The 26,085-nt window shown below is 42.9% G+C and overlaps 1 protein-coding gene across 10 annotated transcripts; it reads left to right on the top strand.

The window, feature by feature from the left end:
• The first annotated feature begins 499 nt into the window (after positions 1-499).
• On the top strand, positions 500-25,843 carry Ccp110 (centriolar coiled-coil protein 110). 10 transcript variants are annotated; one of them, XM_037211147.1, is made up of 18 exons: positions 502-587; positions 1,185-1,246; positions 2,212-2,348; positions 2,908-3,078; positions 4,022-4,177; positions 5,844-5,972; positions 9,233-10,886; positions 11,831-11,961; positions 12,814-12,976; positions 13,513-13,652; positions 14,080-14,196; positions 17,714-17,815; positions 18,044-18,160; positions 18,960-19,033; positions 20,780-20,842; positions 21,508-21,567; positions 22,051-22,136; positions 24,483-24,535. In XM_037211147.1, the coding sequence occupies exons 5-18, from the start codon at positions 4,037-4,039 to the stop codon at positions 24,533-24,535; spliced, it is 3,030 nt and encodes a 1,009-aa protein (XP_037067042.1). In that variant the 5' UTR covers positions 502-587; positions 1,185-1,246; positions 2,212-2,348; positions 2,908-3,078; positions 4,022-4,036. The 10 variants fall into 10 exon arrangements, with proteins under 10 accessions (XP_028723628.1, XP_037067042.1, XP_037067045.1 ...); XM_037211150.1 differs by lacking the exon at positions 2,908-3,078 and having other exon boundaries at positions 11,834-11,961; positions 24,483-25,843; XM_028867793.2 differs by lacking the exon at positions 2,908-3,078 and having other exon boundaries at positions 2,255-2,348.
• Positions 25,844-26,085: the final 242 nt, after the last annotated feature.

Below are 26,085 nucleotides of genomic sequence, written 5' to 3'. Positions count from 1 at the left end.
ATCTGTAAATGAGCACAAATATATTAAGGCTTTGAGTTGGCACCTAGGATTCAGCAACATTTTTCATTTATAGAGAAAACATTTCGGTGAATGCTGTACATTTTCCATCGACCAAACAGGAAGAGGCTATCTCTATACAGATAAGCAAAAAATACCCGACAACTTCAGGTAACACTTCTGGGGCTTTAGGTCCTGAGGAGAATTCTTATGGTCATTTACAGTCAAAGCCCTTAGTTTGCAGTGAAGACTACTTCTCCCAGTGTGCATCTCGCTTGCCGTAAAGACTGTGCCCGCAATTGCTAACTCGCAATGCACCCTGGGGATTGTAGTCCATGGAGGCCCAACCGCTCAACTGCCCGCCAAACAGCCACCGGAAGTACCGGCCCTGAGGGGTGGAGTTGGACTGGTGGCGGCGGCAGCGGTTGCCAGGATCCCGCGTTGCCGCCTGAGGGACCCGTAATATGGCGGGGAGGAGGAGGAGGAGAAGGCGGCGGACCCAGATGCGCTCTGTCTGAACCGACTGAGGCCTTTGCGTTTCGGGGAGGCCGGTCCACGGGCAGGGAAGCTGACCGGGCGGTGGGTGTTAGGTGAGTGCAAGAGGACCGGCTTCGTCTCTACGGGTCCAGGCTGAGCTGAGACCCTGGCAGGCGGCATTGATGTCCCGCGGAGCACAGGGCGGGCGTTCCGGTCCGGGTTTGGCGTCCCTGGGCCACGAGCCCACGCAGGCACCGAGGATGGGGAGTCGGGAGATGAGGACCGGGGGACTGCGAGGGGATGCTTGAATGCTGGCTCCGCCCAGTGAAGCATCCTGCGCTGAGGAATAGGCATAGGACTTGGGGCTTCTGCTTGGTGCAGTAGAGGCTTGGGCTTCTCCCTTGCTGTAGGAGATGGAGGCGTCCCCCAGGGTGTGCACTGGCCATTTCTGAACGCTTGTTATCACAACCAAAGGTCCTAGGAGCGCTGTTTACTCTACCTTTGCCACTCTGGGGCATCGGCACGGGGATAGTGAAAGCTAGTTCTCCCCGGGCACCCCTGCTGCTGCTGCTAGGTGGTCCCCACCCTTTGCTTCTTCCTACCCTTCTCCTTGGGATTCCAGCCTTCTCACCCCCCAGTCCAGGCACTTGACAGCCAGCTAGAGATGGATTTGGATGAGGAAACCCTTGACCCCTTTCTCATGTTTTCAGGTCACATTTGAATCTTAGCAGGAACCAAGCATTGCCTCCTTTCTCCAGGAGTCCACACGCAGGTGATTAAAAATCACTATTACTCCCCTACGCCCCCAATTAGGAAAGCAGACCCCACGTATTAATGCTTTCTACATGTCCTACATACAGTACTGCTGATTGCTGTTTGTGTTTTAGCTCATAGGCTTCATACACTCGCTTTGCGACAGATCCCCACTTTATAGATAGGAAGCTGGGGTACAGGGATGATGTTAGCTTACCACAAATGTACAGCTAGTATGTGCCTAAATAAAAGATCTTTCCCCCTTTACTGACTCTAATTGGAAGTTTATGTGTTGGGGGAACTTAGTGGTAAGCAGCCAGCTCAGAAGCTGTGTTACCTTTGTGGTTCCCTTCAGTGACATTTCTGGCAGAGTGCTGGTTGTGAATGAGCAGATAGGAGCTATGAGTCTATAGGGTTTGCCAGGAGGCTTACTGGACAAAGGTCAGTCCTACTCAGGTATAAATGGAGTAGACAAGGCATGTCTGGACCTGCTGAGGCTGGTATGAATGTAAATGGACCTTGGACCAGTAATGCCTGATGGTAAAGTATGGGGCAGTAGATTTGTGGTTGGGATCACCTTGTCATCAAGATTCCATTAAAATAAAACCTTGCTTTCAAGTGCTAACTGTGGTGTGAGAAATGTAGTGCCCTCTTGTATAATCATGGAATCCGGACTCACTCTTTTTAATGGCTACTTTTTGGTTTTTTGAGACAGGGTTTAAGACAGCTTTGGTGCTTGTCCTGGAACAAGTTCTGTAGACCAGGCTGGCCTCAAACTCACAGAGATCCGCCTGGCTCTGCCTCTCGAGTGCTGAGGTTAAAGGCATGCGCTACCACCGCCTGGCTTAATGGCTACTTTTGTAATATAGAGGTACCTAGTTCTCAAAGCTGCCATTCTCAGAATTCTCTTCATTCTGCTAGTATTACTTTATGTTATTGTTTGATCTACTTGCCCTAATTAATTTATGCAATAATTGTATTAAGTGTCTACTGTGTGCTGACACCATTCTATGTCCTGGGGATTCAGTGAGCAAGACCGAGAAGGTTCTTATGGAGCTTAAATTTTGGTGGAAGAAAACACACAAAACTCAAGGAAATAAACGGGATCATTTCAGATAGTGGTAAGTGCTACATAAACTGGCAAACAACAGGGTAATATGATAGTGACTGAGGCAGGGGGATTAGGATTGGATGATTGGAGAAGGCCTCTTGGAGGAGGGGACATCTAAGCTGAAACTGATGGGTAAGGTCCAGTCATGCTCCAAGAATGTCTGATTCGTTGTCACGCTGTAAGTCACTGTTTCTGGGCCTTTGCAGTGTATAGGGAAGGATGGACCACTCAAGAGATGTGAATAACTTTCTGCAACAGTGAGCCATCTCTAGTATAAGAAAAATAAACCAACGAGGACAGTTTATGTTCTTAACTTTCCCAGACTTGTGTTTCTTGCTTTCTGTGCATATGCACAGAAATTATATCACATTTGTACTTCCTTTAATGGTAAAAATAAAGGCTGTGTAGTAAAATTAAAAAAAAAAAAAGAAGTGACTTAGCAGAAATGGATTTATTGGGATTTTTCTTACATCTCAGCTACTATAAAGTAAGTAATTAAAATTTGGCTAAGATATTGTGATATGAGTTGTTAAAACAATTGTGCCTGAAGGTATTTTGTTGCTTTCTAGTCCTGCTTTTTAAAAAAGTGAATGTAAGCATGCAAAACAGTCTCAACACTCTAGAGAACCAGCTGTTTCTTTGAAATTAATCTTACTGTACGTAAATGGAGTGGTTATGAGCGACAGGAGGGAGACAGTTCTGTGCTCACGGTTGCGGCCGCTCTCGTTCTTCACGATCTGGTCAGAACTCTTAAGTGCTTTTTCTCCCTTTCTAACTGCACCCAGGTTTTCCCTGACTTTGATATGAATTTATACATTTTATAACTTACGTCTTAAGAGGCCCCGAAGGGTAGCATGTTCCTTCTTATTTCATGTCTGCATGGCCCACATCATGAACTGAATTTCCCTGCTCAGTCTTTGTCTGTTAAGTAGTTGCTTGCCTTCAAATGAACATTTAAGGAGTAAGTGCTGTGGAAACTGGGAAACAACAGGGTAACGTTTATTGCACTGGGCATTCCCTTTCCACAGTTTACTGGGTCCCTAGCTTGTTATGATCATGACAGTGTTCCTTTGTTATTTTCCCTTGCCTTATAGGAGCCAGGGCTTTGTAATGTTATACAAAACAGGCAATCAATAAGTACTTAGCACTTGCTTAAAAAAAAAAAAAAAAAAGGCATATGCTGGCTAATCCTTCTGGTTACCTGGGATTTTTATAACCCCAAAGTTTTCTAGAAATTGTAAAATTACTGGGCTGATTGTTTTTTGTTTTTTTTTTTAAAGATTTATTTATTTGTTATGTACACAGAAGAGGGTGCCAGATCTCATTACAGATGGTTGTGAGCCACCATGTGGGTGCTGCGAATTGAACTCAGGACCTCTGGAAGAGCAGCCGGTGCTCTTAACCTCTGAGCCGTCTCTCCAGCCCCTGGGCTGATTGTTTTAAGTTGCTTGGTCATCTTTCAGGTTTCCAACTATAAAATAAAATTAATTCCAGAGTCAATAGGTTTTCAGTTTTCCACTTCTGCCTGAGTCGGTTGGTATCCATGGCATCAAGATGAAGCCTTAAGATACACAAACAAAAAATTCTTGTGAATTTTAGGAGTGTTTAAATATTCCAGTACTCCTCGTCATAAGTAAGGTGTGTTTACCAGCACACTAATAACAGCAATTTCCTTTCTCCTAGTGTGACAGTGGGAAGATGGAAGAGTACGAGGAATTCTGTGAGAAAGCACTCGCCCGAGTTCAGGAAGCATCACTGTCCACAGAGAGCTTCCTGCCTGCCCAGGCAGAAAGTATCTCACTCATCCGCTTCCATGGGGTGGCTGTGCTTTCTCCACTGGTAAGCTTAGTAATTATTAATTTATTAAAGATTTCTTCCATTCTTAAGTATATTTGCACAGGAATGCAGGTGTCCGAGGAGGCCGGAAGAGCACATCAGATCCCCTGGAGCTGGAGGTGGACAACATAGGTGCTTTGAACTCAGCTTTGGTCCTCTGGAAGAGCAGTATGCTCTTAACCAGAGTCATCTCTGCAGCCCCTTTCTTTGTTTTAAAATAACTTTTAAAATCTAGTGAACAACTATTGAACAATAAATGGAAGGCTTATAAACAGCTGACAAGATGCCTAATGTTTTTTCATAATTAGAGAAATACAATAGAAATGAGTTAGCATTTTTTGCCTACTGGATTTGCAGTGATCCCATAGGACTTCATGTTCTTATATTGTGGGGAAAATGAATGTTTAATGCACTTTTAACAAGAAAGTCAGTTTATTTTTTTGGCAAACAGTTTGGTAGTATTTATCAAAATTTAAGTGTCTGTAACTTTTGACTCAGCAATTCTATTCAGGAAGAATATCTTACAGTTGTGTTCAAACAAATATGTACAAGTTATAACAACATTATTTAAAGTAGCAAAACATTGATCGCCAACCTAAATGTTCATTAATAATTGAGTGGTTTAACCATGTCCATTGTATACATTTCATGTACTCATTAAAGTGAATAATTAGATCTAAAAGTGCAAGCATGGATGGCTGGCCTGAGCTGCTGCAGACAGCATGCTTTCAGAGGCAGCTGGAGTTGTGGAACCTGGCCTGGGTTTAAATCAGTTTTGCCACTCTCCTGCTGGGCAGAACTTGGGGTCCATTTCATTAACTGTTAAATGGGAATACAGATGGTGAGTGCTGACCTCATAATGCTTTTTGGGAATCAAATAAATACATGTAAAATGCTTAGTCCCTAGATCATACGTAGCATTCAGTATATGTTAACAATTTGCAATTTTTAAAAAAGGGTGGTATATTCTTTCTCTGGCAAGGGAAATAAGAGAATAAGAGGATAGTAGAGAAGTTAAATTTATCATCATAGACAATTTGATGGTTTTTTTTTTTCAATGTGTGGCCGACCATACTTTAAATCAGAAAATTAAATAAGTAATTTATTTTTGTTTTATAAGCATCAAAAAATCAATGTTTTCTGTTAGCTCTTTGTAATGAAAGTTGTAAACATAGAAAGGTTGGAAGGTAATACAGTGACCATCCATAACTCCATACCTACTACTCAGTACCTACTACCTACTACTACTCACCAAAGATGAAATCTTTGGACATTCAAAGGAAGTAGAGAGGTGATGTGTGCACTGACAAGAAGGGAAAAGCTGAGAATCCCAAGTGACACCTGTCAGAAACTGTCGGATGAGAAGTTTGGCGGCGGCCCCAAGGGCTCTTTTGTCTGTCACTTAAAGTGGTTGAGAAGTGAGCAAGGTGTTTTTCTTGTGAGCTTGATTTTCAGTTGGGAATAAGCTACATTCAGTGATATGCACTGGTCATAGGTGACAGAGCTCCTGGAGTCTTAATATGTGGGTTACATCTGTGTGACACTCACATGAAGTCCTCGCAACCCAGACACTTGTCAGATGATTTGTATAAGGTTTCGGTCGTTCTGATTCAAAACTTGCCGATTTGATACTTTTACCGTTGAATCGCGTGTTTATGATGTCTTGCAGCTTACCACCGAGAGGAGAAAGGCAATTCAACAGGAAAAGCAGAAAGCACTTGATATCCAAACAAGAAAGCAGGCCAATAGGAAGAAAGCTTTACTGACTCGGGTCCAGGAAATTCTTGAAAATGTCCAGGTATGTCAGCAAACTCTATTAGATTGAAATGAAGATGTCACAAAGTGGACATTGATAACAGCTTTTCAGAAAAGCTGACAAATTGTTAAGTATGCCTTATTGTTATGTTTGGGTGTAATTTGTTGGAGAGAATCCATTTGTTTGTTAGTGCCGCCCAGTACTTGAATCAGAGAGGGTCCTTAGACAGTGGCACTATACACTGGGTATAATTGCTTATTGTCTGTCTTGTGACTACAAACGTTGAATTTTCAGTGTCAGAGATGATAGAATTGCCCATTGTAGTTAACCCCTGAATTAATTGGACTATGTCGTAAAAGGACCTTCTTATTCTTTGCTAAAATAAATAACAGCCTTCAATTATTTGGGGTGTGTGTGTACATGTATGAAACTTTTGCTCTTAGATATGGAAAAATGCCATCTAGATTAAGCAAATAGGCTGGCCTACATATATCTCCAGATCCAAACTGAACTCATTCAAACAATATCTACATCTTTTGTAATTATTTTTATTTAAATTAATTCATGTTTATGTAAACAATTTATTTAAGGTTTGGGTCACTTCATACTAAAAAGAAAAAACAATGATTAAAATGGAACAAGTGATTTCTGCCATACATAACACTTTTGGTTTTTGTAGTTTTCAGGGTTTGTGGTTTGCTTCTGTGCCTCCTGCTGGATGACCGTGGTAGTAGGCCTTAGGGTGTTTCCACTAACTGCTGCGTTTCCCTGTGGGGTCGTATGCAGTGTGGGTAGTAGATTTTAATTTGCAGAGGATAACTACTGTCTATATTGGTTAGTGTTACAGTAGTTTATTGACTTACTGGCTGTTTCCTGTTATTACAACAAAAATGGCAGAGTGTTCTGGATCTAGTCCATGGAGAGGAGCAAATTGCTATTAACAGAGCATACTAATGAAATTCCTCTTGAGTCCCAGAACTTTCTGTTTAGAAAAGCATACACAATATCAGCTGTAATGAGTTTCTATATAGACAGGGATTTCATGGAATACAAATAGATTGGGAGGGCCTCTTCAATCTATGAAACCTATGATTCAGCTATAGATTTAATTTTTAAAATTTAATTTGTCTAACCTAAGGCCCATTTTACTGGAATAAAAAAAAAAAAAAACAAAAAAAAGCAAACAGCTGTTGATCATGAAAGGTCTGAACTCTGCAAGGTTTCATATGGTAGAATAATGTGTTTTGCTTAAGCCTGGGATCCCGGGAATATGCACCCCTTTTGGTTTGTTTTTGTCCTGAGGTCATCACCAAGTACACTTGTATTGTTTACTGCACAGTACCTGGAGACCGTTATGTGTCTTGGGACTTATAAGGTGAAACTCAAGTGCCATACAGTCTAGCAAAACAAAACAAACAAAACAAACGAAAGCCCGTAGAAATCAGCCACTCCAGATTTGCAGTACTCAGAATGTAGGAGCTCTAACTTGCTTTTGCTGGTTGGTCTCTGAGGTATACAGTTATTTTCATCCTAATGTGTCAGCTGCTGACCTACTTGTTTGAAAACATACAGCTTGCTGACTTCACTTACCGCCAGCCGATCTAATTAAAGTTGGCTTTGTAAGCTGAGTTCTAAGTGGAAATTTTCTAATTTCTCAGTAACAAACTACACGGATGAGCTATTATTTACGGCAGAAATGCCTCATTTTATAGAGAGGGCTTTTTGTTTGTTTTTAAATTAAAACATATCTTCCCAGCTAGTCCACACACACACAGAAAGCTCACAGAGAGAAACACCCTCTGTAAAGTAGAGGTGGAGCTGTGCTCTCAGAGAGCCAAAGATCCTGAAATATTTTTTTGTTTTGTTTTTGAGGCAGGGTCTTACTATGTAGCCTTGGCTGGCCTTGAATTAATAGAAATTCACTTACCAGCCTCTGCCTCATGAGTGCTGGGATTAATGGCATGTCCACTACATCTGGCTAAAACTTCTTTTAAAAGTCTTATTTTTATATTTTGCTTGCATGTATTGTCTGTGCATCATGTGTGCCTCTGGTACCCATGTAAGCCCAAAGAGGGCATTAGAGCTCTGGGAACTAGAGTTACAAATAGCGAGCTGCCTTATGGGTGCTGGGAGCTGAACTTGGTGTCTAAACTAATGAGCTATCTCTCTAGCCAATTATAGAGAGTTTTTAGGAGATTCTTGAATAAGCATATAAACATTATTTTGTTTTGCTTTATGAGAAGTAACTAGTAAAACATTTGCTTACTTGGTATTTACTGCATAAATTATTTGTTTGTTTTTTAATAAATTTTATTTATTATATAAACAATGTTCTTCCTGCAAGTTTGCCATATGCCAGAAGGGGGCATCAGATCTCATTACAGATGGTTGTGAGACACCATGTGGTTGTTGGGAATTGAACTCAGGACCTCTGGAAGAGCAGCCAGTGCTCTTAACCTCTGAGCTATTGCTCCAGCCCTTGTTTGTTTGTTTTTAAGATTTATTTATGTGTACACCAGAAGAAGGAATCTGATCCCACTATAGATGGTTGTGAGCCACCATGTGGTTGCTGGGAATTGAACTCAGGACCTCTGGAAGAGCAGCCAGTGCTCTTAGCCACCGAACCATCTCTCCAGTCCTACTGCATGTATTATTATTGTTAGGTGACAACTTGTCTTAGGAATCGTTGCTGGTAGTAATAACACACGGTTAGAAGGAGGTTAAAGACATTGCTCCTATCCAAGATTAAAGTGAACATGGACGAATTGTGTTTATGTGTGCAGACATACTTGTTTCAGAAGAGATCATTTGCTTCCTTCCTTTAAATAAACAGGCTAGGATAACAATAAAGTTCTTTTGTAGTGGTTTTATTGCCATGTAATTAAGGGTAGAGAAACTGATCATTGAGTGTATTTTACTTTTCTTTTGTCCTTTTGAGACAGTTTCATTCTGTAGTCCAGGGTGGTCTTGAACTTAAAGCAATCCTCTTGTCTCAGTCTTTTGAGTGCCAAGATGACAGGCATGAAATGTCTGTTGTGTTCTCAAAATCAGAACTCTAAATCTCCCTTTTCTGTTTTATTTTAGAAAACAATGAAATCAAAGTTGTTGTTGTTGTTGTTTTATGTAGGGCACAACTTTAATCCCAATGCTTGGAAGGCAGAGGCAGGAGGATCTCTAAGGTCAAGGCTTGTCCAGTCTACATAGAGAGACCCTGTCTTAAAAACAAAACAGCTACAGCAAAGGCTTTTTTTTTTTTTTTTCCTATAATAGAGAAGTACTAATTTTTGAATATCCCTTTTCAGGTTAGAAAAGCACCGAATGCCAGTGATTTTGATCAGTGGGCGACAGAAACCATTTACTCTAATCCAGAAGTCAGAAACTTGGATGCTCCTGCTACAGTCCCAAACAGCTTGCCAAGCCCCACTGAGCACTGTACTTCAGTAAAGCTTGAAAAGATAACTGGACTTTGGCCTGTGGGTAATAAAGACCAATGTAACCCTAATGGGATGAGCCTGCCTAGAGACTCAGAAGGGTCTGGTTCTCCGAAGCGGTGTGAGAGTCCAGACAGCAGGCAGGCAGAAAATGGAGCTGCTCCAAGGCTCTCTGCAGAGAGCTCCCAGGAGACTCTCATTTCTGATGGCCCCCTCTTAGCAAAGGAAAAACTGGACCCATCGTGTTTGCCTGAAGGCACTCCAGATCCCTACATAATGAGCCTTCAGAATCTAATGAAGAAGTCAAAGGAATACGTGGAAAGAGAACAGTCTAGGCGAAGTCTGAGAGGTAGTACAAAGAGAACTGTTAGTGAAAGCCATTCAGACAAAGAAAACGATGCTGCTAAGGCAAGTGACTGTGTGAAGGAGAAGGCCCTACCCATGCCCACAGGCAGGCACTGTGGCTCCGCCATCCCTGACAAACCAAGCCTTAATAAGTCAAACGTTCTCCTCCAAGGTGCTTCTCAAGCAAGCAACATGGGCACGTCAGTTTTAGGTAGCTTTTCCAAAGTAGATCTCCCCGTAGGAACTGACTCTCCTGCTGTTCTAGATGCCGAGTCAGATTTTAAAGTTATTCCCACCTTGATTACTGAAAATAAAGTTATCAAAAGTCTTACAGGTCCATATGCCAAATTACCTAGTCCTGAGCCAAGTGTGAGTCCCACAATGCATCGAAGGCGTTCTAGGCCATCATCAGCATGTCAGATCCTTATAAATAACCCAGTAAATGCCTGTGAGCTGAGCCCAAAGGGAAAAGAAGAGGCAGGGGATAGAGTCGCTCCAGCTGACACTGCAACAACAAATGAATCTGAAATTGTGCCAAAGTCACCGGCTGATTTAGCGGGAGTTTGTTCCAGCAAGGTTTCTGCTGGCAAAATAGCATTGGACACCACAAGAGATACTGTTGTAGGTAAGACGAGTCAGGTCCATCAGGCCTTAGGAAATCAATTAGACAATACAGCCACTGTTGAGGATGCTGCTGTGGAAGGCCCCTTCACACCCGATGAGCGGGGAGTGCAGAAAGTAGATAGTACTTGTATGGCTGTGCCCACGTTGCACGAACTTCACACCACCAGGCAGTGTGTAGCAAGTCAAACTGCAGAAGATGTGTGTGGACTCAAGTCAGCCAGTATGTCAGCAAAAAACTCCTGCAGTCTACAAATGGAACTGAATAAATCGTACGATGTGAAAAACCCATCTCCCTTACTTATGCAAACCCAGAATTCCAGACAGCAAATGGACACGTCTCCAGTGCCCTGTGGAAATGAACAGTTTTTGGATAACACTTTTGAAAAAGTTAAGCGGAGACTTGATTTAGATATTGATAGTTTGCAAAAAGAAAATTGTCCTTACATTATAACAGCTGGAGTAGCTGAGCAGGAGAGGGAACATCTGCCCGAAAGAAGATACCCGAAGGGATCCGTCTGCATTAACAAGAATAAGATGCTAGAAACTAGCCCTAAAGGTAAGAAATGTTTGCTGCCTTTCAAGGTGATAGCACCTTTTTAATTTTGTTGTTGTTGTTTGTTTGTTTGTTTGGTTTTTTTTCGAGACAAAGTTTCTCTGTGTAGCCCTGCTGTCCTAGAACTTGCTTTGTAGACCAGGCAGGCCTTGAACTCACAGAAATCTGCTTGCCTCTGCCTCCTGAGTGCTAGAATTAAAGATATGCACCACCACCGCCCAGCAAGGACCATATCTCTCTTAAAATTTATTTGTGTGAGTGTGTGTGGGGAGGGGAGGGGGGAGAGCACATCTGATGAGTTTATGTGTATCATGTTCGTGCCTGAGGGCGTTAGAGACATCCCGTTCCCTGGAACAGGCAGTTGTAGGCCACCTGATGTGAGTGCTGAGAACCAAATCTTGGTCCTTTGGAAGAGCAGTGAGTGTTCTTAACCTCTGCTGTCTTCAGCCCTGAGGACCACATCTTAAAGCTAGTCAGACTTTGGAGACTTTTTTTTTTTTAAAGAGTATTTTGTTATTATATACAGTGTTCTGCCTGCATGTATGCCGCATGCCAGAAGAGGGCATCAGATTTCATTACAGATGGCTGTGAGTCATCATGTAGGTGCTGGAAATTGAACTCAGGACCTCTGGAAGAGCAGCCAGTGCTCTTAACCGCTGAGCCATCTCTCCAGCCCCCAAGACTTTGGAGACTCTTGGCTGCAGTGGTGAGATTGTTGAGTGAGTGGGAAGGTGAGGAGGTGCAATCCTGTTCTTACTGAGTGGCCTGAAAGACAAGGAGAGGCCAGTGAGAACGGTTCACACTGGGGAACTCGCCATGTCTGGCTTATAGCATGTGAGGTCAGGAATACCCTCTGGACAGAAGCGTAGTCAGATCGATGGCAGAAAATATGAGCTGTTAGATATTCAGTGAGTTTTCTCAATTTAAGGGCACATGTTTCTTTTCAGAAGGCCAGGAGATACTGAAAAGCAAGATGTTAGCTTTTGAAGAAATGCGGAAGAGACTGGAGGAGCAGCATGCCCAGCAGCTGTCACTCCTCATAGCGGAGCAGGAGAGGGAGCAGGAGCGACTGCAAAGGGTGAGACCCTGAGATGTGGGGACCGGCTAGCCACCAAGAGCTAGCTGAGGCACTTGTACTGACTGGTCTCTGCTCTGCATAGCTTTTTTTGTTTGTTTTTTTCGAGACAAGGTTTCTCTGTGTAGCCCTGGCTGGCCTCAAACTCAGAGATCCACCTGTGTCTGCCTCCTGAGTGCTGGGATTAAAGCTTACACTATCACTGTTGGGCTGTTCTGCATATCTTTATTCTAAGGTAGTCATTGGTCTTGATGTGTGGATAAGATTTTGTTGTCAGATGGTAGTTCTAACATTTAGGTCCTTACCTAAAAGCAACTGAGTAATTTGTGAAAGGTTATCTTATTGAACCCTTAATTTGGAACTCCTAATATTTTTAAAGGTTTTTAAAAAATAGATAACTTGCCGGGCAGTGGTGGCGCACGCCTTTAATCCCAGCACTCGGGAGGCAGAGCCAGGCGGATCTCTGTGAGTTTGAGGCCAGCCTGAGCTACCAAGTGAGCTCCAGGAAAGGTGCAAAGCTACGCAGAGAAACTCGTCTCGAAAAAACCAAAAAAAAAAAAAAAAAAAAAAAAAAGATAACTATACATTTTCCAAGAACAACATAAAATATTTGTTTTATGATTATTGTAGTCATATCTCATTTTAAATTCAATTTAAAAATAAAAAGCTAACATTTAAAAAAGTGAAATCAGCCAAACAAGTTGTAATTTTGAGGGAGGAAAACTTGAGATAACAAGAATGTACTCTTTGTTACACATAGTTTTGGGATAAGCCTACAGTGACTTACTTTCAGATGGCATTAAAGGATCTAGCATGCTGTGATAGATACATGGTCACTCTGTGGTCACTCTGTAGGAAATAGAAGAGCAGGAGAAGATGTTGAGAGAGAAGACGGCTACCTCAGATGTCTCTGACTCGCACAGTACGCTGGAGCTGGAGTGGAGAAAACGAAGCGGTTCTGCCCTGCTGGACACGATGCTGTCCCAGGTGGACTTGCTCCGGACTCCAGACAACTCTGGTAGATTTGAAACCTTGTTTTCCACTTGAAAGTTATTGTGCAGTAAGCTTTTCTAATCTTACCTTCCTCCCAGTAATCTAATGCCCATCCTGCCCGTTTGCCAGCTGCTTAGTAGCCATGAAAAATGACATGATACAGGATCTGAGACCACAGAGCAGGTGTCCATGAGAAGACTACCCTAACAAGGGGAACAGACAGTTGGGCCCTGAGCCTTGCTGCTCATTCATGCGGCAGGTGACATGCTCAAGTGAGAACAGTTGATTATCTCCCAAGTGATCTGGAATTACCTCTAATTCCCCAGTAGCAGTAAGAGCTTTTCACAGCATCAATTATCTTGAGATTCCGTTTGCCCTGAAAAGCTCCATCTGGCACAGAAGCTGAATGTCCATGGATATTTTACGTCTGCATTTGGGTCCGTTTCCGAGTTGACTGTTATTCATGGAGTGTCACAGTATTTGCTGCAGTGTTTTACATGTACTGATTATGTGACTTCCAATATAGTTCACTATACTCGTCTGTACTGTATGTTTCTCTAGACTTCACGAATTCTGCCCTACAATATAGCTTTGGCTCTGCAAGTGAAGCACCGTTCTACCTCTGGGGATCCCTGGCCAGTGGCGTGACCAAACTCTCAGGAACAAGGCCTTTCGGAAGGGCCCAAGCTAAACGGTCTCAGGTGGGCAGTCTTGATATCTGTCTGTTGATTAGTCGTGTTTTTACATGTTTATTTATTGGAGTGGGGGTGACCTGCATGCCACAGTGTGTATAGAGGGTAGAGGGTAACTTGTGGGAGTTGGTTCTCCTTGTCCACCATGTGGTTCCTGGGGGTTGAATTAGGTCATCAGGCCCGGTGCTTGGTGACTTTACTTGCCAAGCATCTCACCAGACCAACTGATCTTTTTAAAGAGCTATGTTATTTTAGGTTGTATACTGAACATCAGTTTCATCATTTTTTGCCATGCACTAAGCAGCTTAGCTTTTGGTGCAGACGAAACTCCAGGAGCAAATGCCTAGAGAGAAATTTTAGCTGGTGGTGATAGGTTAAGAATCATAATTGAGCATGGTGCTAGGATTCTTAAAGCATTGTGTCTAATTTCTTCTAGGTTTTTAGTCCAGAAATACAAGCAAAATTTAACAAAATAACTGCTGTGGCAAGAGGATTTCTTACTCGTAAACTTATGCAGACAGACAAACTGAAGCGGCTTCGGCAAACTGTGAAAGTAAGATTGTTGGAATTCCTTGTTTTCACTTCATTTCAGTCTTCTGACCGCTGAGCTCAGAGCTCAGATCAAACTTTTTGGTATCGTAATTTAGTTGATTTCATATGTCTGGTAATCAGATGTTTTTTCCAGATTACTGCCCTCTCCTTGACAGAGTTGTATGGAATGCTCATTTCCAGGCATAACATGGCTGCTGCATTGCTATTTATTTATTTATTTATTTATTTATTTATTTTTTTTTTGGTTTTTTTGGTTTTTTTCGAGACAGGGTTTCTCTGTGTAGCTTTGCGCCTTTCCTGGAGCTCACTTGGTAGCCCAGGCTGGCCTTGAACTCACAGAGATCCGCCTGGCTCTGCCTCCCGAGTGCTGGGATTAAAGGCGTGCGCCACCACCGCCTGGCGCATTGCTATTTATTTACGTGTGTGTGTGTGCATGTGCTGAGGCCACAGGAGTGTGGGAGACCAGCTCCCACACTTATTTACCCCAGAAACTCTTAAGGATTGAGGGATAAGAAACTTAGAGAATTTAGAAGCGGACTGGAGAGATGGCTCAGAGGTTAAGAGCACCGACTGCTCGTCCAGAGGTCCTGAGTTCAATTCCCAGCACCCATATGGTGGCTCACAACCATCTGTAATGAGATGGCACCCTCTTCCGTATACATAATAAATAAATAAATCTTTAAAAAAAAAAGAGAGAGAATTAAGAAGCAGAGAGAAAGCACAGAATAGACTGAGGTGGGCCTGGATCCTTATCCACCAGCCCAGAACTTTATTCCAAAGGGCTATTTATAACAATGCCAAGGGGTGGAGCAAAAGACCTCCCCCTTGCTAGATAGACCCCTACAAACACCTGGTACCCAAGCCCATGGTCCAGCCAGCCTCCCATGCAGTCCTGCTGGGTACAGCCACTAGGAAACCTAGTGCGCTCCAACACAGGAGAACATCAAGTGTCGTGGTCATCACTCTCGACTATGACAGGGTCCTCACGGAGCAGTCTCCTGTCTCTGCCTGCCCTAGCACTGGAGTTGCAGGCCACGTGATCTTACCTGGCTTTTTACATGGGTGCTGGGGCTTTGAACTCAGGTTCATATGCTTGTACAGGGAGTGTATCCTCTGATCATCTCCTCAGCCCTGCTGCACTCCTGACCTTGCTGTGGTGATTATTTGCATAAAATGTGCATAAGATTAGGCCTACCAATACCCTGTCAGGAAGATGGGTGGGGCTTGTGCGGCCCCACCCCTCCTTGAGAATTTGTCCAATTAATGGTTGATGGGAGAGACATTGTCTTTCTGGTGCAGCCACTGGTAAGATGCCCATGCTCTTGTCAGCAGCCCTAAATTGAGCCACCAAAAACCCAAGGCATGATAGTAGGAGAAGAGCTAATGAGGAAAGGGAGAGGGGGTTGGGGGAGGGGGAGGGGCCACCAGAGGGTGACAAGGGTGTGGCAAAAGAAATGTATGAAAGTGTCATAATGAAACCCAAAATATGTCTAATTAATATAGTCAGGATGGCTCAGTGGGCAGAGTGACTGCCACCAAGACTGACCACCTGAGTTCAATCCCCAGGACCCACACAGAAAGAGAGCCAGCTCCCAAGTTGTTCCTCACCTCTGCCCTGCACTATGGCACACAGGGTACACATCCTGAAAATACACATGTTTTTAAAAATGTAACTAGAAAACAAAACAAAAACACCCAAACCACTTTCTTTTTTTATTTTCCTTTCAAGACAGAGTTTCTTTATGGCTGTCCTGGAACTCACTTTGTAGACCAGGCTGGCCTTGAACTCAGATATCCCCCTGCCTCTGCCTCCTGGGTGCTAGGATTAAAGGCATGCACCACCACTGCCCAGCCCCAGTTTTTTTTTTTTTTTTAATTTAATTTAATTTTTTTTTTTAATGAGGCTGAAGAGATGGTTCATCAGTTAAGAGCACTGCTGTTAATCTCCAGAGGATTGGGGTTCCCAGCATCCACATGGTTGCTCACAACTGCCTGTAACTCCTGTTTCAGCAGGTTCCGATGCCCTCTTTGGGGAATCATGAGTACTGCACACATGTGGTGGTGCACATGAAGGCAAAACACTCATGCATATAAAAAGAAATCTTTTTAAAGAAAGAACAAGAGCATATTAATATAGAAGGCAGGTTTGTGTGTTAAGCTAGTACAAAGATAAAACAATCTTAATCATTTTAAATGCTTGGAGAACTTTCTCCTAGTTTCACTTGTTCTGTTCCAGAAAACTAGTCTGAGAGTGAGAGATGAAAGCCTCCACCCAAGAGGTCACAGCAGGGGAGGCTGAACCTGTACGAGGGGAGCAAAAGTTAGTCTGAGCACTGTGCGGAGGTGGGGGGTGAGGGGTGGTGGTGGTGATGATGTGGCTGCATCTGCCAAGAGGCTCATGGAGATGCCCGAGTTAATAATCTGGGCCCTGGATTAGTAGGAGACTTCTGTCATGTCCCTGTGGAGAATAATAGAGGCAGGGAGCCCCCTGAGGTGTTGGGCCCTTTAGGACGGAGGGTATCCTTGGGCCCTCAGCAAGCGTTTCTTAGCTCTTCCCTGTCTCCTTCCCACCCGGTCCCTCCACCTCTTATGGTCGAGTGCAGTTCACCACACCAGCCTCTGGCACACGGACACTCACACAGTGAAGGCTGGGCTGGTAGGCCTGCCCAGAGGGCACCTGGGGACAGAAAGCTTGTTTGTGTGATCACCTGCAGATACCTTTGTGAATGAGGGTTATCATTTCTTCTGTGGGTGACAACTTGATGCCTCTCAAGAAGGAGCTGGTGTGAAGGAGTTTTAGAAAAGGACTTAATCTTCCACTCCTGAGTGGGTGATGCCTTAGTTCTCTTCCACAAAGTTTTTTTTATCTTTAGAGACAGGCTCTCATTCCAGCCCAAGCTGGCCTCAAACTCATGGCAGTCCTCCTGTTTCAGCCTCTCAAGTGTTGGGTCACAGATGTGTGTCACCATTCCTAGCCTGCTCAGCAGTCTTAAAGCAGCACAGGCCATTTCAGGCCTGATTTATCACTAGGTACAAATCTAAATCCAGTAATATGGTCAAGGTCATTGCCACTGCCTTCCTCCTCGTTAGCATCAGAATTTTTAGGTTCTCCAAATCTGGCATTCACCATAACATACAAATGTTCTCACAGATAGGCTGGTAAGGTCCCCGGACACCACATGTAAGTTAATGATGGGTGTTCAAGTGACTGCTAATCCAGAACCATCTGACCAAGTCAGGTGGCCTTCCCTCCAGGAGAGGACGCAGAAGCCTGTCTGAACAGCATAGTGCCGTGTTTGCAGTCCTCAGCATTCTGGGCAGGAGGAGGCTTTTGAGAAGCCTCAAAAACCACCACAGCAGGAGGCAGGGAGACAAGCTGGGGTGTGGGGGCTGCTTGCTCTGTCCTCAGTAATAGTTTTGTGTTCTTAGTAAGTTTTGATGGAGAAAGAATAAAAGGATCTCAGTGGTCATACGTCTTCCTAGAGAACTGCTTTTGAAGGAGTGTCTCTTTCTTTCAGGACACCATGGAATTCATGCGAAGCTTTCAGTCAGAAGCCCCGCTGAAGAGAGGTGTTGTCTCAGCCCAAGACGCTTCCCTTCAGGAACGAGTCTTAGCTCAGGTAGATGCTGCTGTCCTGAAGGGTTCCCAGGAAACTGGTCAGCTTCTAACTGGAGACTCAGGGTTGGAAATGTATTTCTCTCTTCATTTAAACAGGGAAAGTAGGATTCAATGAAAACTCCTGTGTGCTCTTATTCTAAATGTAAGATGTGCACACAGTATGCATTGTATCACTAAATTGTAGCCTCATCTTTTAAGTGCAGACAAGATTTTCTTCTTTTACACCTAGTTGCGAGCTGCCCTGTATGGTATTCATGATATCTTCTTCGTAATGGACGCAGCTGAGAGAATGTCAATCCTCCGCCATGATCGAGAAGCCCGCAAAGAGAAACTGCTGAGGCAGATGGTATGTGTGCCACGTGGCTTTCTGATGGAGGGCTTTTCTGAGCTTGGTGATGGAGGCTTCATGTCAGTCCCAATGGTTCTGAAGCCAGATGGTCCTCAGGATGCCCAGCACCACCGAGCTCTGTAGTGAGCGCCACAGGAACCACACAGGGAAAGACTCCTGTACTGCGTTGGCTTTGGATTTGAGGCTCAGACCTTGACTCTTTTGTTCTGGTAGCTCATAGAAAATGTCAGCTGCTCTAGGCTGAGCTTTCCTAGTGCATGCATACAGACTTTGTCATTTTTGAAATCTGAAGAGTGATTCCAAATAATTCAAAACACTGCATATGAAGAGTGCTGGCCGAGTTCGAGGCCAGCCTGGTCTACAGAGCGAGTTCCAGGACAGCCAGGCCTGCACAGAAAAACCCTGTCTTGAAAAACCAAAAAAAAAAAAAAAAAAAAAAAAAAAAAAAACCCCAAAAAACAAAACAAAAAAAAAAAGAGTGCTAGCTGGCAACCATATACAAAAGTATAAATAAAAGTAGTAATTTTAAGTGTTTAAAATGAGATTACTTAAAAACATTAGTTAAGTGGCTGGCTGTGGTGGCACCCACCTTTAATCCCAGCACTCAGGAAGCAGAGAGAGGTAGATCTGTGAGTTTGAGGCCAGTCTGGTTGACATAGTGAGCTTCAGGACAGCCAGGACTACATAAAGAGACCCTGTCTCAAAAAAAAAAAAAAATTACCTGACTTGGGATCATCTCATATTTTAAGACAGTGGTATTGGTACTAGTCACCTGACATTTCCTTTGTCCTTGAAGGATAAAATGAAAAGTCCACGAGTGGCGCTTTCAGCGGCAACACAGAAGTCTCTTGACAGGAAGAAGTTCATGAAGTAAGTTCTTTCTGTCACTTTATTATCAACCAGTTAACTCGTTATCAGCGGGTCTGTTTATGTCCCAGTACGAAATAAACAGGGGCTGGAGAGATGGCTCAGTGGCTAAGAGCGAGCCCTGGCTGCTCTTGCAGAGGACCAGGGTTGTGTTCCCAGCACCCACATGGTTGCTCACAACCCTCAAACTCCAGTCCCCAGGGAATGATGCCCTCTTCTCGTCTCCACAAGTACTGCATGCACGTTACATGTGTGCAGGCAAAATACCCATGCATAAAATAAAAAGATTAAATTAGGAATACCAATTCGCTTCTCTGCAGTCTAGCTGATAGAAATCCCCTCTTTTTCTTAAATGTAATTTTTTTTTTAATTGATTCTTGGGGAATTTCACATCATACACCCCAGTCCTACTCATTTCCCAGTCCTTCTATATCTGCCCTCCCTCCATCCTTGTAACCTCCCCCCAAAAGGAAATACAGATAAAAAAGAAAATTAAAAAGAAAAAATATCTTCTGAGCCCTCTGGGTAACAACCTTCTCCCCAGTCAATCACAGCCTTCTCTCAGACCAGTCACAGCCGGCCGTGGCTGTCTCCAGTTCTGCCTTCCTTGTGGTGCTGCTCCTTTGTGGCTTTGGGAGCTGCAGTGTGGCATACACTGTACCCTTCTGTCCAAACAGCTTTACTTGTAAACGCTCATTACAGTGAGTCGTTAGTCTGGCTCAAGGTCTCTGGCTTCTGGTACACCATCAATACTGGACCCTCATCAAGACTCCTCTCAGATACCCTGCTGTTGCCCCTGTCATGGAGATCCTGTGGCTATGGTTCCACTAGACTGGCCCCTTCACATTCTCCAGTGGGTCATAGATGGGGTAGGTGTTGGGGTGGGCCAACTCAAGGTCCTGGTTGTGGGCCTGGGTGGTAGCTGAGTTGGTCAGTTCAGGCTTCCGATGGCCCAACGCTTCCTACTCCCTACCCCCACCCCCTCGTCCCCCAGGTGAGTGGTGAAGCCAGCTCTCCTGAGCTCCCTCCCTCTCATTTTTTAAAGACAGGTTCTCACTATGTAGCCTTGGCTGGGCTGGAACATACATTGTAGCCTATATTGGGATTAAAGGTGTCTGCCACCCTGCTGGGCAGAAATCCGCCTGTTGATACAGAGATTCATTAAAATCAGTGGTAAACAGCAGATTTATCTTTTGATAAAGTATAAGTTATTTATCAATATTCAGCTTATATGACTGATAGCCAGTCAAACAATTTCAATAATTAGTCCTTATATTTAATATTTAATTTTTTTCAACATTTAAATATATTCCCCCTGATAAATGAAAGATATCCTGAGGCAGAAGCTCAAGAGGAAGTATATTCTAGTAACTATCATTTAAAAACTTAAAAATAATTTGTTTTATGCAAATGAGTGTTTTGCCACCATGTATGTATGTCCACCATATGTGTTCTTGGTGTCCACAGAGGCCAGAAGAGGGCATTGGACCCCCTGGAACTGAAGTTACAGACAGTTGTTATTTGCTGTGTGGGTGTTGGGAACCTAACCCAGGTCCTCTGGAAGAGCAGCCAGTGCTCTTAACATCTGAATCATCTTTCCAGCTCCCAGAAACTATTTCTTGAAGTTAATTTTTAATGTGTCCAGCACAGACCTTTAGCAGGCCCCTCACTTCTCAATGCCCGTCTGTCATTTATAAGTCTGTCTCCTCCCTTCTCCAATACATTGTCCTTATCTTTATATTGTACCAGGGTTGCTGAGATGGGAATGCCAAATAAGAAGTTCCTGCTTAAGCAAAACCCTTCAGAGACAAGGTGAGAAAAACCATTTCACCTCAGTGAGAGGCTTTTCTTTCTTTCTTTCTTTCTTTTTTTTTTAAAGAAAATCTTATATAGTCAAAGCTTGCTTTTTTTTTTTTAAAAAAAAAAAAAAAAAAAAAAAAAAAAAAAAACCTTGCTCTATATCAGTAGGACTCTGCTTCTGAGCTAGAGGGCTGAGGCCAGGCTCATATTCATGTCTGGTCCTATTCCTGGCCACATGTGGGTCTGATCAGAGGTTCCTGGCACGGCTTGTAGGTCAGGTCATTCCTGAAAGAAATTTCAGACTAACTGGGAATCTTTGGTCCGTGTTTGAAAACTTTAGGACGTTGACTTAGTAGACGCACCTATTGCCCTTGTGAAGTGGGCATCATCTCATGTTTGAGGAGTTGCCTTTTGTAAGGCATGTCAGCATAAAAGCTCAGGGGTTACATGTGTTAGACATTGATTTCCTGATGAAAACCTGAGGTCTGAGCTCCGAGTGAGCAAAATCTAAATCCCTTATTAATATGCTTTAGTCGGTTAGCTGCTTGTGACACAGAGGCCATGACGCTGCATAGATGGCTTCTAACCTCACCACTGTCACCTTTCACCCATTGAAAGAAAGTGGGAAAAATGAAGTTTGTCTTTTGGAATTAATTTTGCATTTAATTTGTCAACAGAGTCCTTCAGCCAAACCAAGGACAGAATGCACCTGTTCATAGGCTCCTTAGTAGACAAGGGTAAGAATGCCACTCGTGGGGACTGGAAAATACTCAAACCAAGATTAGTTCTGAGACGGAAAAATAATTCTGTGTTCTCTTCAGAACCAGCTCTCCTACTGTATGTGCTGTAGTGCGTAGCATCGAGATCTGATTTTGTGTGCAGACCGCCCTCTTGCTGCACGGCTGTATAACAGCTCTTGGTTTTCATCTGATGTTGGCATGCTTTTCTTTCTCATTTCATACCATTTTACTCATTATCTGTTTTAGTATACGCTTACTCATCAAGTAAGTTTAGCCTCATCCGGCGATTCTCCAAGCAGGTGTGAAGAGTTGTCTTGGCTCCTGCAGAAACACAAGTGCAGCTCGTCTGATTGCTGCACGCGGGGCCTTCAGTTCTTCTCAAAGTCACTTATGCCTTGAGTGGTTGATGCTGTGTGCTTGTTTTCTCTGAAGTTCTGACCTTCATGCACGTGACTCATTAACCTTTTTATATTCAATTAGAGCCCCTAAGACATCAGTGAAGGGGGTTGTGCAAACTAGACAGAAGCCTTCACAGAGCAGAGCGCCTAACAGAGCGCCCGTGTCAGGTGTGTAGCAATGACTTCCGGGGCCCATTCAGCCAGGGGTGCACACTCGGCCCCATGACTCAGGCTTCACAGTGGGACATGCAGTGCAGTCTTCCTTGCCACCATAATGTTGGCATATTCGTGGACATTCCTATTGGTGGCCTTTGTCTTAGTATTCTGTGGCATATTGGTGGACTTCCTATTGGTGACCTTTGTCTTAGTGTTCTGTGGCAGCCAGGAAATCCTATGAGCTAGGCTGCCTGTCCGAATGACTAGTAATTTTATGGAAAACACTTTTTTGATTTGGAAAGTTTTGTAGAATTCTCCAGGCTTACTCAGAACCTTTCTGTAGATGAGTAGAAATGATCATCCCATGTCTGATGTGGGTCTGTTCAGCCCTATGGCAGCCTACAGCAGCCTGTCAGCTAGGGTTTCTGAGTCTGCACATGACCACAAGATCCACAGTGAATATGCCTGGTGTGTGGAGGGAGTGCCAAGCTTTCTCTCTGTAAGAAGCCTGAGCCGGATCACCTTATACTCATCATGTGAGCATTATTCAAGGGTGAAACTAAAACCTATTCTAAAATTCAGTTTGTGGTGGCAAAAAGGACAGATTCAGTCTTGAGCCAATCCAAAACTCTTACTGAATGCTTTCCCATTTGTTGGTGTTTTGGTTAAGACATTTTGATTATGCTCACTGGATTATGCAGCCCATTAAACTCCTTCCAACGCTATGCTTTCACCTGCTTTCTGACACTCCCAGAAAGTCCTGTTAATCCCCAAGCAATGGGGGAAGGCTTGAATCCATTCTAATCTCCCCACTAATAACAATTAGACAAGCTTTATAACTACATTAGTGAGTGGTTTCCTCCAAGTTAGACAGAGGAAGCAGTGTTACACCAAGTGATGCTGTTACTGTTACTCCAGTCCTTCATGCTATCTCTAGTTGACATAGATTCCAAGAGGGAGGAACAAGCTGTCAGGAACTGAGATGACTGCAGACCTTGTGCATGATGCCCTGGGCAGAGTTCATAATGTCATACCTATCTAGGCTACTTTACAGGATCCTCTTTTGAAGTCACTGAGTGACAGTCCCTGGAGTTGTTTGGAGGTCACCGGGTGGGAGAGCCCGCTGGCTTTAGAGGCAGTCAGTCAGCTGGCTTTCTAAGAAAGCAGCTCTGTTGCTTGTGACACTCTGGGAAGTGTTAGGGTGTTTTCAGCCCTTCTCACGGTAGTGTTACAGACTGCGGGAACGCTCAGGGACATCACTGAAGAGTAAGTGATGGTTTGCCACGTGGCCACTTTCCGTGTTTTGTTCTCATGCATTTCATCTCCATGACTTGTCACTTGTGAGTCTGTAACCACGGAAAACGTGTTCTTTCCACTGAGTAATGGACACTGTCAGGGATGAACAGGCAGTTGCTGTAGTTAATGTGTGATGAAGCTGAGCTTTATGGCTTTTGAAGTTTAATTGCATTGCAGTGCAGTTAGTAATATAAATATAATCAACATGTACAATTTCTATGTTTTTAAATAAGTAAAATGCCTTGTTTTTCTAAAATTTTATTTATATGAATGTATAGACAATGAAAGTACAAAATTCTCAATTTCATCTTTGTAAATTTTACATAAATTTGGAATTTGATATACTGACTAAAATGCTAATTATGATTTAATATTGCTCTTAAAAGAATTACTTTACCCTGGCAGATTTCTAATGTCTTGGTTTATGTTTTAAATAATGCTTTGATTTGGTCTACATGAGCATGAAATTCTTTATTAGTAATCAATTTATAGAAAACTCCTGTTTGTTTTTGTATGAGAGAGAGTGTCTCACTATATAGCGCAGATTGGCTTTGAACTTATAATCTTCCTGCCACAGCCTTATCTGCCAAAGACTGTAGCTTCCACACCCAGCTCAAAACACTTGTTTTTGTTATGTCGGATATTATACTCTTAGGCCGAGGTTGAATTTTCAAGTGCCCAAGGATTCTGCACAGCATTTGAAATTACTTAGTTTCTACAGATCAACTTTCAGTCTCGGAGCCTGTGTTTAAAGTCTGTTTCCTCTGTGGTGTTTGTGTGAGAGTGGATGTACAGTGGATCTGGAAACCACTGACCAAAGCAGAGTAGGGACTGGTGAGACAGCGCAGGAAGGGCTGACAGCTGAGTTCTCAGTTCCCGTTCCAGTGTGAGCTGAGGCAGCTGACTGCTGGTGCTCTGCTGTCCTTAAATGAGAGTAACAGTTTCTACCTCAGGAGTGCATTCAACAACATGTATTGCTAACCCACGCCTGGTAACTGACTAAGTTATATAATAGAAAATTTCTAACCTTGAGAAATAATATTAATTTTGCTCTATTTTTAGGAGCATATGCAGGAAAAATCCAAAGAAAGCGGCCAAATGTTGCGACAATTTAAGAAGACAGCATTCACTGGGATGAAGCAGGGGAGGAGGGCGTGCTGTTACCCACATTCCATTCCCTGGCTAGGACTTTTGACTTAGCCCTGGACTCTGTTTATATAGGCAAAGAGACAGCAAGGGCTGAACATTTGTATGTATAATCTGGTCAGTTCAGAGAATTCCTGCCTCATTTTCCTATTAATGTTAGTTTGGGTGAAGATGATTAGCATATAGTAATTGCCTCGACTCTGAGCTCAGCATATATAAACATACTGTATGTGCCCAGAGGTCTATAGTTACCCTTTTTTATGAGTATAATAAATTTGGACTTTATTTTTACAAAGTATTAAAAAGATACCACCAATTATAAATTATCCCTAAAACCTAAATTTCATTCATGACTATATACTGATTGCTGAATTTGATAAACAAATTAGATACTGTTCTATTCAAAAGGAAATTATTGCCAAAGTATATGTTTTTCTAATTTTAAACACTCAAGATTCCATATTCTTTGTCTTGCAATGTAGCTACATAGGATGAAACACTTGCCACACTAAATCCCAAATAAGAAGTGGCAGGGGGTCATGGTTTTGGGTAGAACATTCCTGTGGACAAATAGTTGTTTTACAGAAATGTTAGGTTTCATGTATGTTACTATTAGGTACAGGTAGACTAGATTCTGAGTACTTTCTTGGAAGGTGGCAAGTTTAGAAAAGACAGCACAATCTTCATGAATATAGCACCTGGGAATGCACTGTGAAAATAGGGCCAGGAGAGTGCATGCAGTTAATTCTATTTCGTCTGTATAGTTTACTTCTTCATAGTCTTCTTTTTTCAGCATGCTTTACTTAGGAGAGAATAAAGGGCTATTTAATAAGAAATCTGGATAGATAGCATAGTAATACTATGTCTAGTTTAAAACTTGCAATAAAGGCACTGAGATTTATGACTAACATATTCATTAAATGCATCAACAATGTACCAAGAGAATATGATTTTATGAAAGAGAATGTTACTTTTCATATAATTCTAAAAAGGGCTCTGTGCTTCTTACATAACATTGGGATTGTGTATATTTGATCCTTATAACTTGAATTTTAAAGACAGTAGTATTTCAAAGATGCAGCCTATATATATTCTTAATAACCTTTTAGGAATATTGAGCTAAAGATTGTTTTTCTGATTTTCTTTCACCTGAGATTTGACTTTTATACCCAGCCATAGTTACAAAATAATAACCCACTCTGGGTATAAACTTGGTTTTCTTTATTGAGACTTACCATTTATTGAATAGAAAAAGAAGACAGTAAAAAAAAAAAAAAGGCCAGATTACTGCTGGGTGCTGGTAGCGCATGCCTTTAATCCCAGCACTTGGGAGGCAGAGGTAGGTGGATCTCTGAGTTGGAGGCCAGCCTGGTCTACATAACGAGTTCCTGGACAGCCAGGGCCACATAGACAAAAACCCTATCTTGAAAAAAAACAAAAAGAAAAAAAGAAGTCCACATTACAAACTTTTTACTTGTAGGAAGGTGCACCGAATTATTTTCTCTGAAATGTGATTAAC

Source organism: Peromyscus leucopus, chromosome 1 (assembly GCF_004664715.2).
Source record: "Peromyscus leucopus breed LL Stock chromosome 1, UCI_PerLeu_2.1, whole genome shotgun sequence".
Classification (NCBI taxonomy): domain Eukaryota; kingdom Metazoa; phylum Chordata; class Mammalia; order Rodentia; family Cricetidae; genus Peromyscus; species Peromyscus leucopus.
Note: the sequence above shows the minus strand (reverse complement) of the source record. Positions and strands in the feature narration are given on the sequence as shown.

Excerpts from the sequence above, each read along its gene's own strand:
- Ccp110 (XM_028867794.2), top strand. The coding sequence starts at position 4,037 with ATGGAAGAGTACGAGGAATTCTGTGAGAAAGCACTCGCCCGAGTTCAG. Across the intron at positions 4,178-5,843 it reads TGGCTGTGCTTTCTCCACTG|CTTACCACCGAGAGGAGAAA; the intron begins GTAAGCTTAGTA and ends GATGTCTTGCAG. Across the intron at positions 13,653-14,079 it reads CCCAAGCTAAACGGTCTCAG|GTTTTTAGTCCAGAAATACA; the intron begins GTGGGCAGTCTT and ends AATTTCTTCTAG.